General features: G+C 51.4%; 1 protein-coding gene across 5 annotated transcripts in view; it reads right to left on the bottom strand.

The window, feature by feature from the left end:
* Positions 1 to 11,089, bottom strand: part of B4GALNT3 (beta-1,4-N-acetyl-galactosaminyltransferase 3) — a 118,253-nt gene that overhangs the window by 2,877 nt on the left and 104,287 nt on the right. Inside the window, exons 10-20 of one of the 5 annotated variants that reach the window (XM_053554465.1) lie at positions 10,080 to 10,223; positions 9,176 to 9,285; positions 8,082 to 8,182; positions 7,550 to 7,626; positions 6,175 to 6,964; positions 4,478 to 4,797; positions 3,660 to 3,826; positions 2,900 to 3,048; positions 2,574 to 2,646; positions 1,818 to 1,971; positions 1,172 to 1,298 (exon numbers count right to left, since the gene is read on the bottom strand). In XM_053554465.1, the coding sequence (XP_053410440.1) occupies positions 1,172 to 1,298; positions 1,818 to 1,971; positions 2,574 to 2,646; positions 2,900 to 3,048; positions 3,660 to 3,826; positions 4,478 to 4,797; positions 6,175 to 6,964; positions 7,550 to 7,626; positions 8,082 to 8,182; positions 9,176 to 9,285; positions 10,080 to 10,223 (2,212 nt within the window). Of the gene's footprint in view, positions 1 to 1,171; positions 1,299 to 1,817; positions 1,972 to 2,572; positions 2,647 to 2,899; positions 3,054 to 3,659; positions 3,827 to 4,477; positions 4,798 to 6,174; positions 6,965 to 7,549; positions 7,627 to 8,081; positions 8,183 to 9,175; positions 9,286 to 10,079; positions 10,224 to 11,089 lie in introns of those variants that run through there. The other 4 variants (XM_053554466.1, XM_053554467.1, XR_008373173.1 and 1 more) reach the window with 4 other exon arrangements.

Here is an 11,089-nt window from a genome sequence, read left to right as displayed (position 1 = left end):
GCCCTGGGTAGAATGCTGTGGCATCATAGCTCACAGCAACCTCAAATTCTTGGGCTCAAGCGATTCTCTTGCCTCAGGCTCCTGAGTAGAAGGGACTACAGGTGCCTGCCACAACGCCCAGCTATTTTTACAAATGAGGTCTCACTCTGGCTCAGGTGGTCTCGAACCCATGAGCTCAGGCAATCTACCCACCTTGGCCTCCCAAGTGCTAGGATTACAGGCATAAGCCACCATGCCTGGCCAGATTTGGGGCAAGTTATTAGCTTCTCTTCAAGACTCAATTTTTTCATCTGGAAAATGGAGCTAATGGCATACCTCACTGAGGTTTGGGGAGGAATAAATGAAATGCAGGCACCAGGGATGCACCCAGAGCATCTAGCCTGCCTCTTGGGAGGAGGTGGAAATACCTTGTCAAGGTCCCCTCCTTCCCCCAGCGCTCCTCCACCTCCACTGGATACTGTTCAAGCAGTTTTAGCCTTTCTATCTCCTCCCCACTGCATTTGCTCCCTTCCCCTAAGCTCAAACCTTATCCTTTCCCTCTCCTTTTGGCAGCAAACTCCATGAAAGAGGACTCTCCCAGACTCAGCCTCCAGACTACCCAACCTTGCTCCCTGCTCACACGCTCGGTCCTCGCCACCTGCTGAGCCCACAGCTTGTATGTGCTCTCCTTTTCTGAGGCTTCCATACCCTTGCCCACTTCCCTCCTCCCAAGCCTCTGTGTCCCCTGGCTTCCAGGGACCCATAACCTCCTGGATGTTTTATTGGCCTTTAAAAGTCCACACTCTTTCTTTTGCTGGCCCCAAATTCTTTCCTGACCTGACACCTGTGCTGGGGGACAGGTGTCACCTGGCGGGGGAGGATGCAGTCAGTTTCTCCCCTGATGCCCTGCCTGGTGCTGAGAACAGTATCATTTACATATGCACAGCTCAGCAATTTTGCTTTTCCTCTGATGGTTTACCAAGTGCGTGAGCCCCATGACAATAGACAGAGGGAGTATCATCCCCTCTAACAGACAGAGAAACTGAGTCTTGATAAGTAAGTAACTTGAGAGCTTCCCATCCACATATTGGGAAATCCGTAGCCAATGGGGACAGCCAAGTGGCTCTAGCCCTGTTCCCCCGGGGGAAGGAATTCCAGCAGGTGTCCCAGGTATCCCCCTCGTTCCAGTCACCTGTCTAGCAGCTCCCAGTCTTCCCCGCCCCAGCGGTCTCGGAACTCCTTGGTATTCATGCCCCCAATCCTGTCCAGGTCTGACTTGTAGATGCCAAGCAGCCCAAACCCGTTCACCTCCCAGTAGCCTGTGGACGGAAAGAGCCAGGGGCCAAGGGGAGGAATGAAGGCTTCTGGGCTGGGTTCCTAGAGCCTCTTCTGGAAGGTGAGGCATGGGGTGGGGCATAGGGTGACAGGGGCTAAAAGTCATCTTAGCCATCAAGTCCCTGGCCTGTTTGGGGGGCAGCTCTCTAACTAAGGTTCAGGGTTCAGTCAGCAAAAGCAGCTGTTGTACCAGGCCATGCCTATGGGCTGATGACAGCCCTACAAATAGGATCTGACAACAGCACCCCTGAAGGCACAGGTGAGCATCCACACGTGGAGACCCTATCTTTCCACCTTTGTTTCCTCATCAAGCATGGCAGCTGGCATGTGGGGAATGCTTAATGAGCATCTGATGAATGAATGAAGGAGATGGGGCAGGAAACATTCGTTGCTGCATCTGCTGCTGGGCTGTTGGCACAACCTCCCCTCCCCCCACCCCCACCCTGGGATTTTCTCTGGTAGATTGTCCAGGGGAGCAGAGGCCACAGGAGAGCAGGGCTCACCCTCAGGCCACTGGGGGGTGGCCCCGCAATGCAGCCTCATCACCATGGGGGCAAAGGCCATCTTGCCCTCCACACAATGCTTCCGTATGGTGTCGATGACTCCCGCTGGGAAGTGGATGTGGAGGTCACAGAGGAAAATGATGCTGTGTGGATCCTGGTGACAGACATGGGCAGGGTTAGTAGCTCCTGCAGACCAGGGCTGGGAGGCCAGGACAATCTTTAGGCTCTTCCCTATTGGAATGACTCACATACTCTCACAGAACCAACTGCCAGGCAGATTCCCACAGTGCTGAGCATTACAGCAAAGTTTTTAACCATCAGAGAGTAAACTGTGACACCCCCTCCCCTTCAGGGGTTCAAGGACTCTGGACAATTGGGCAGATGCTCCATTGCCATTTGCCAGTCCTATCTTGGCACTGGCCCTGCAGCCCAGCATAGGACTCTGTGTCCTCACCCTCTTTATCCCCAAGGGTGTCATAACCTTACACATCCCAAATGTCTCTCTACCTCAGGGGTCCTCAAACTCCATATAAGGCGGTGTGATTGTATTTGTTCCTGTTTTGTTTTTTTACTTCAAAATAAGATATGGGCAGTACGCATAGGAATTTGTTCATAGTTTTTTTAACACTATAGTCCGGCCCTCCAACAGTCTGAGGGACAGTGAACTGGCTCCCTGTTTAAAAAGTTTGAGGACCTCTGCTCTACCTCTTACCTAGTCTCAAATCACATTTCCTAAGCCCCTTCCGGATCATTTACCTTTACCAGGTCTATGCCAGCCTGAAGGCCAGCCGAGCGTTCAAAGTTTCCATTTAGCTTCATGTACTGGAAGCTGCAGGAAGAGAAGAAAGGGGCTGGTATGAGGACTCAGCTGTGTAGGCCCCTGGAGGAAGTTGGCAGGCATAGAATAGAGATGATGTGTGCTCCTCGGATGGGGTTATGGGTAGGTGAGTCCTCTAGAAAAAGCTGGAGATTGGGAGCTGGGACAGCTGAGTGGCACTTCTGGCTCTATCCTGGACCCCACAGTCCTGGGACTTTAGGAAGGAGGCAGCCTGTGCCACGCCCTGACCAGGGGTCCTCCTCACCTCCTCAGCTTGGACCTCTTCAGCGCCATCTCGACATCCATGTCCTCACTGCTATAGTCAGTGATAATGACGTTGAAGTGTGGGTCGCCAGTGACTTGGAACAGGTTTTCCATGTCTCTGATGAATTGCTGCACCCAGCGTGCCTGGTTCTTTACTACCCCAGTGGCCAGGCAGGGAGAAAGAGACAGAGGTAAGGCACAGATGAGCATCTCCACTCCTCCAGCCAGGAGTCCCCACTGGACCTCCGCTTAGGCTAGAAGAAACTATGGGAAACTGTCAGCAGTGCAGCACAGGGACACAAGGCAGAGGGGAGCTCGCCACGAACAGAGCGTCTGCATCCTGCTCCCCGTGAGCCCTTCCAAGCACAGTGCCATGAGAAGGTCTTGGGCTAGGGCTCAGCAACCCTGCCATGCTCTAACAATCTAACTTTGCTATCTGTCCATCTTTTTTTTTTTTTTTCAGAGACACAGTTTCACTTTGTCACCCTCGGTGGAGTGCCGTAGCGTCACAGCTCACAGCAACCTCCAGCTCTTGGGCTTAGGCGATTCTCTTACCTCAGCCTCCTGAGTAGCTGAGACTACAGGTGCCCGCCACAATGCCCAGCTATTTTTTTGTTGCAGTTTGGCTGGGGCCAGGTTTGAACCTGCCACCCTCGGTATATGGGGCCAGCACCCTACTCACTGAGCCACAGGTGCCACTCAACTATCTGTCCATCTTAACCATTATCTTTTATTTTCTGTCCTACCCCACTGTTACATACCTGCCTGTTATGTGCTCTCTTCTCATTATTAAAACCAGCCCATACTGTAGTCCCAGCTACTCGGGAGGCTGAGGCAGGAGAATCGCCTAAGCCCAGGAGTTGGAGGTTGCTGTGAGCTGTGTGACGCCACGGCACTCTACCGAGGGCAATAAAGTGAAACTCTGTCTCTACAAAAAAAAAAAAAAAACCAGCCCATAACTCTATTAAATGCCCTCCCTGCCTTATTTCCCCAGAACAACTTTTTTTTTTTTCTGAGACAGAGTCTCACTACGTCGCCCTTGGTAGAGTGCTGTGATGTCACAGCTCACAGTAACCTCAAGCTCTTGGGCTTAAACAATTTTCTTGCCTCAGCTTCCCAAGTAGCTGGGACTACAGGTGCCCACCACAACACCCAGCTATTTCTTGGTTGCAGTTGTCATTGTTGTTTGGCAGACCCGGGCTGGATTCGAACTTGCCACCTCTGGTGTATGTGGCCAGCGCCTTAGCTGCTGAGCTACAGGCAACGAGCCTCCTCAGAACAACTGTAACCCCCAGTACAACAACCCCAGCTGATTATCACACCCAGCCCTGAAACCTAGTGTAGAAGAAAGAGCACTGGCCAATGAGTCAGTATCTATTCTTAGTTCCAACATTCACTAGCCATGTAACCTTTAACTAGCTACTTTTCTTTTTTGAGCCTCAGTTTTCTCAACTGTAAAGTGGTTTTTCTCAGAAGTTCTTCTGAAATCAAATCAGTGACAATAGATATGGGTGCTCATAATAATTATTGTTAATATCCCTGCCCAGCTGACAATGCCCAGGCTCAGCCTTAGGCTTACCAGGCACAATGAAGTGGACCACAGCTCGGTGATTCCACGAGAAACCCTGGGGCCAGCACAGCTTGGGCTCTGAGGCTCTGACACTCAGGACATGCCTCCGGCGGTTGTGTGGGTCCCAGACCAGGCCTTGCAGGTTCCGGGCCTCAGCCTCCTCCCCACCAGCTGGATCAATGCCCTGCCAGCCTCGGGTAGACACATATTCAGAGAGCCGCACCAGGCGCTGGCCTTGCTCTAACAGTTCAAGCTCCAAGAGGTAGCGACCCCCACGCAGCTGGTCCTGACGTTTCTCCACATTCACAATGCGCTGTAGCTGGTATCTCCTATGGCAAAAAAGGTGGGCGGTCAGGGCCAGGTGCGGTGGCTCATACCTGTAATCCTAGCACTCTGGGAGGCTGAGGCTGGTGGATTGCTTGAGCTAAGTAGTTCAAGATCAGCCTGAGGAAGAGTGAGACCTCTGGCTCTAATAAACATAGACAAAAAATTAGCCAGGTATTGTGGCAGGTGCCTATAATACCAGCTACTCAGGAGGCTGAGGTAAGAGGATCTCTTGAGCCTCAGAGTTTGAGGTTGCTGTGAGCTTTGATAATACACAGCATTCTACCCAAGGGCAACAGAGTGAGACTATCTCAAAAAATAAACCAAATAAATAAAATGTGATGAAAACAATTCTGAAATTAAATAGTAGTGATGGTTGTACAATGTTGTGAATATACTTTTATTTTATTTATTTTTTGAGACAGAGTCAAGCTGTCACTCTCAGTGGAGTGTCGTGGCATCACAGTTTACAGCAACCTCAAACTCTTAGGCATAAGTGATTCTCTTGCCTCAGCCTCCCAAGTAGCTGGGACTACAGGCGTCTGCCACAACGCCCGGCTATTTTTTTGGTTGTAGTTGTCATTGTTGCTTAGCAGGTCCGGGCGAGTTCGAACTCTCCACCCTCTGTGTATGTGGCTGGTGCCCTGCTGACTGAGCCACGGGTGCCACTGTGAATATACTTTTAAAACACTGAAATGTATACTCTAAAATGGTGAATTTAATGGTATATGAATTTAATCTCAAAAAATGCTGATTGGTTAAATGAACAAATGACAAAACAAGAACTCTAGTTATGCCTCTTGCCCTAGTCCTTTCAGCCTATATGTGGGGTCTTAATTTGCATTATTATTATTATTTTGAGACAAAATCTTACTTTGTCACCTTCAGTAGAGTGCCTATGGCATCACAGCTCACAGCAACCTCAGACTATTGGGCTCCAGTGATCCTCTTGCCTCAGCCTCCCAACTAGCTGGGACTACAGGCACCTACCACAATGCCTGGCTGTATTTTTAGAGACAGGGGCTTGTTCTTGCTTAGGCTGGTCTCAAAGTCATGAGCTCAAACAATCTTCGAGACTCAGTTAATTTGTATTTTTGAGTCTCTGTTTTACCTGTTTATCTCTTTACTAGCTCCTTCCCTGAGGGAGTGGTCACACCTACCAAGTCCTCCCAGTCCTCAACGAATGTCCTGGGCCAGAACCTCGCTTAATAGTGAGACGAAGATCTGACTGGTCCAAATCCTTCCCAGGGATAGGAGCTCAGCCAGTGTCCCTCCCAGGAGCCTGCACTGGGGGGTAATCCCAGCTATTCCTGGGGCAGAGGGAACCTGCTACTAGCCCCCAGCCTTCCAGGCCCTGGCCCCAGGAGAGCCCTTTACCTTACCCCCCGCTCTTCTGGTTGAGCTTCTTCAAGAAGAGCCGTGTGACCTCAAGAGCCTCCTGCTCTGGAAGTAGCAGGTTGCCAGATGTGTTACAGTTCAGATCAATCCAGTCAGTCCTCAGGGCTTGGAAGTCGAGATTCCGGGCACTGAAGGTCTGGTCCCAGTTTACCACTGGGTCAAACACAGGTACATACTCGAACACCTCACTCATATCCTCTTCCTCTTCCTCTTCCTCTTCCTCCCCCTCCACTTGTCCTTCCTGGCTAGCAGCTGCTACCATTTCCTCCTCCCCCTGCCAACCCCTCCCAGGGGCCTGAGGCTCCATCCTGTCACCCCTTCTCTGCTCTGCAATGTATGACTCCACTTGGTTCAGCCACTGGGACTGCCCAAGAGTCTTCCTAGGGCCATCACTGGTGGACCTAGGCCTCTTCATTGGAGGTAGGTTGCCTGCCAGGTGCCCAGGAAGCCACTTGTCAGAATGAGGTGAAACTTGGCTGGGCTCAGGGCTAGGTTTTTTCTTTCTCTTCTTCGGATTCTGGACTGGGATGTCGCTGGTCCTCACTGGGAAGAGACCTGTGGAATTCCATTTGGAAAAGGGTGCCAGCAGGCCAGGGCGAGGCTGAGCCAATAGTCTCCGCAGGCTTCGGAGATGGTAGTCAGTGACATCCTGGTGGGGGGTAGAGGTAGGCGTTTGTTTTCTCTCCAGCATCCTGGCATTCTGGTCTTTGGAAGTGGGGGTCTCCTCTGCCACTTCTCCATACTGGGACTCTTCTAGAAGGCCCTCCTCAAAACCTGTTGTTAATAACAACCATTCCTCACGTCAAGTTTTCCACCTATTCCAACAAGCCATACAAGACAGTTGATGATCACCTGTGTAACACACCAAGGGGCACCAGACTGAGACTGAATCCCAGGCTCTGCTACTCACTGGGTGACCTTGGGCAAGTTAGCAATCTCAATTAACCCCAATTCTTCATCGCATAATGGGAATACTAATCCATCTCCCACAGGGTTATTGTGAAGATTGAGTGATGTTAACTACATAAAGTGTCTGGCAGGTGCCTGGAACCTGTAGGGACCCAGCATGTGGCCCCAAGAAGAAAGTGCTGCTCTAGAGCAGAATATCCCAAACTATGCTCCAGGGACAGTGACCCCTCAAACAGTGCAAGTAATCTCCAGCTGACCCCAGCATGCTGCTAAAATGGTGTCATTTTCTACATGTACCTTGATGTAGAAAAGGTAGAGAATGCTCTCATTTGGGTATGGGGGTGGGGGCACGCGACCTGGATTTTAAGTTCCTTAGGGGCAGGGCTGGCATGGTCTGAACTTCCCCTAGAAGCATGGTCTGACCTGGAAGCCTCAGCTGTCACACCATACCTGGCTGCTCTGGCCCTGGCTGCTCTGGCCCTCGCTGCTCAGGCGGGTCAATCTTGATGTACTCCTGAAAGCTGAACCTGTGGAGGAAGGCAGGTATGGATGGCCTGGGCTGCAGGCTGGGCCCTGCTCTGCCCAGCAGGAGCCTGAAGTCGTGGCCCCAGCAGGGGTCCTCAAACTTTTTAAACAGGAGGCCAGTTCACTGTCCGTCAGACAGTTGGAGGACCGGACTATAGTTTAAAAAAAAAACTATGAACAAATTCCTATGTACACTGCAACATATCTTATTTTGAAGTAAAAAAACAAAACAGGAACAAATACAATCACACCGCCGCCATGTGGCCCACGGGCCGTAGTTTGAGGACCCCTGAGGCTGCAGCCTGGGTGAGCATGTATGTCTGTGGATGTGTGAAATGCCCAGGAAGAGCAAAGCCTCCTTGGGCCAGGATGCTGCTTATGGCCACACAGGCAGCTCTCCTGGCTCTGGCAGAGCCCCCTGCAAGGCCATCATCTTGCCCCACTCCATGTCACTCACCTGTCCTGGTAGTAGGCATTTTCTTGGTAGAAGCATTTATTGTGGGTCTCCATGTGGCTCAGGCGGGTATAGTCATTGGGGTAAACAAAGGACAGATGAACCTAGAAATAGAGAAAGCATCAGCAGCAGGAAAGGGTGGAACCCTGGTAAGAAGTCAGTCCACTGGGGTTACACCTGCCCCTGGCCAGGATCATATAGGGCTCCTAGGGACCTGCCCTTGGCAGGGACAGCAGGGCTGCTCTGAGCTCTAAATGAAGCACTTGGTTATGCAGGCTGTGATCCCATTCCACTTGTTATGCCTGCTCTCTGGCCACTCTGCACCAAACATAACCCCAAGTTAAGTTCCCTAGTCCACATAACCTCTTCTCTTGCCCAGTTCCCAGCTGGTAGCTGCAGCTGAGACTATACCTTGTCCCCTTTGCCATCCACTCCTCTACTGCCACCTCCGAACCTTCACCTGCCACTTTCCACAGTCCTGGGACAAGATCCTCTTATTTACTTCACTGCTTCCTTTGTCCCCGTTAAACCTGGCCCAAGGTGACCATCAAAGAACTTCTCGATTATACCCGCCCATCCTCTGACCTGGCCATGACTCCTGAACTCTTTCTCCCTGCCTGCAACTCCCTGTGATCATCTCTAAGTGTGTTCTCTCCCAGAGGTCTCCACATGGCCTCTGGGTTCTCTCTGACTAACCTCCCTCCGCAGTTCATTTTTCCCCAGTGCTTGTCTGTGGGTCTAATACTGCTGGTGACTGGTTGGTGGGAGTGGAGCAGACAGTGTAGAAGCCCTGGCCGGGCCAACTAATCTCATCACTGGGACAGAGCTCGGATGTGTGTGCATGGTCGGGGGTTCCTAAGGCAGAGCACCCGTGTGCAGGCTCTGCAGAGTCATCCATCTGTTCAGTCCATCTTGGAACCCAAGTTCTCCCAGCCCAGGGGAGACATCCTGGGCTGGAGAACTACAGGATGTGTAGCCATCCTGTCTGCTGGGATGGGGTGCGGGGAAGAAGGGAACTCAGCTTCTTCACCTCCCAGCCTAGTCTCAGTCAACAGTCCCTCTCCCAGTCCTGCCCCCTGCCCAGGCCTGAGACTTACAAACCGGAGTCCTTGATAGCGCTGCAGAGGGAGCCCATCCACCAGGTAGCTGGGTTTGTAGGGACAGTCAGGCAGGATGTGACGGAGATGAGACTTGGGGATCAGAGGCACTGAGGACAGTAAAGGGAGAGGAATGGAGGGGTCTGAAACCAGGACTGAAATCCTCTGACCTGAGCAGGCACCTTCCTGTGGTCACTAATAGCCACTGTGGCCAGAGTTGATGTCATTGTCTGAGCCTGTCAAAATGGCCAGCACCCCTCTTCTGGGGCAGGGACAATCAAGGAGCTTCTGGGTGGCAGGGGACTGAGGACACAGGCTCTGCTACAAAGCATAGCATGGCTTTGGAGTCACTGTCCAGGGATAGCCTCAATAAGGTCTAGAAACTCCTACAAGGCCACAAAGCCTTCTCTAGTGCAGTGCCAATAACTGGATTCCTTCCATGGACTGAAATCCCCTCAGTGTCTAGTTGTCATTTTGGGGGGATAGGAGAGGAGTGATTATCATCTTGTACAATGTAAGCCCTCCCAAGCAGAATCACACATTAGGACTTAGGTTGTTGACCTCAGTGTCAATATCTTTTTCTTACTGGATGACAAGAGCTGAAATCCAATAAGAAAGACTATGACATGTGTGATTAGGGAGGGAGCCCACAGAGGTCTTCTGGGTTCTGCTTCTGTTTCTTATCCTGGATGGTGATTACACAAATGTTTGCTCTGAAATGATCTGTAAAATTATAAAATTGCACACAAATACTTTGATGCTTTTCTGTATGCATGTTATATTTTATAAGGAAAATAAAAGCATTTGGGATGCTCAGGTAGAATTGACACATCTCCTGAGTCTCCTCCACCAGCACTGATGGACCTGGCAGTGCACTGACCCCAGACTGATGTCAAGGCCTTACCTCGATAGAGAGTATCCCGAGGGTCAGGCCGCAGCATGTCAGCGGGTGGCTGCTCATCCCGGGGGAGAGAGTCTGAGGAGCCCACATGGCTGGCTGCTGTCTGTGGGATGTGGCCCACCTCATCCATCCTTAGGACTGTCTCATCTAAGTAGGAAGGTGGTGGGGACAGAACAGAGGAAGCTGTGGGGCATCCTGGAGTGTGCCCAGCCCACTGCCATTGAGGGGCAGGGAAGAGACACCAATAGGGCCTGTGTCCCAGCAGCATAGTGCAGGGGTGTGTGTCATCCCTCCTCCCTTCCCCCTGCCTCCCAGCTGTGGTCCCAACTATCCCCTTCCCTCTGATCCCCTCCTCTAGCCCTGTGGCTAGCCCACATCACAACTTTGTGTAGATTGGAAAAAAGTACCTCTTCCTCAAAATGTTTTAATGCTATCTGATAGAAATGTATCATTAAGCTTTAATAAGCCAGACACTACTGCTCTTACAAATACCGACCCATTTAGTCCCCCAAACCACCATATGACTTATGTACTACTAGTCTTCCTATTTTACAGATGAGGAACTGTGGCACAGAGAAGCTAAGTCATTTGGCCAGAAGCACAACACAGAAGCAAGAAACCATGTTTGAACCCCAGTGATCTGGTTTCGGCATCCAGGGAGTACTACCTCTCAATGAGCAAATCAGCCATAACCACCAGGAGCAGGGGTCACCCGTTGGCGCTTTTGTCTCCGCATCTACTCAACCTCCCTCCTCCCTCTTCAACCAAGCCGCCCTGGGGTGCAGAAGGCTTGACTTTGCTCTCTGCCTTCAGGGTTCAGGGGGCTTCAGGCCCCGACAGCATTCTTCCTTCTATACCCAAGGCTGGGTACCTCCGGCCCAGCTTACTTGTTTCTTTCTCTCTCTCTCTCTTTTTTTTTTTAAATTGAGGAGTGGGGGGGTGGTGGTGGTGGTGGTGTTACCTAGACTTGAACTCCTGGGCTCCAGTGATCCTCCTGCCTCAGCCTCCCAACA

Source organism: Nycticebus coucang, chromosome 12 (assembly GCF_027406575.1).
Source record: "Nycticebus coucang isolate mNycCou1 chromosome 12, mNycCou1.pri, whole genome shotgun sequence".
NCBI classification, from domain to species: Eukaryota; Metazoa; Chordata; class Mammalia; order Primates; family Lorisidae; genus Nycticebus; species Nycticebus coucang.
This window is presented reverse-complemented; position numbering and strand designations above follow the sequence as displayed.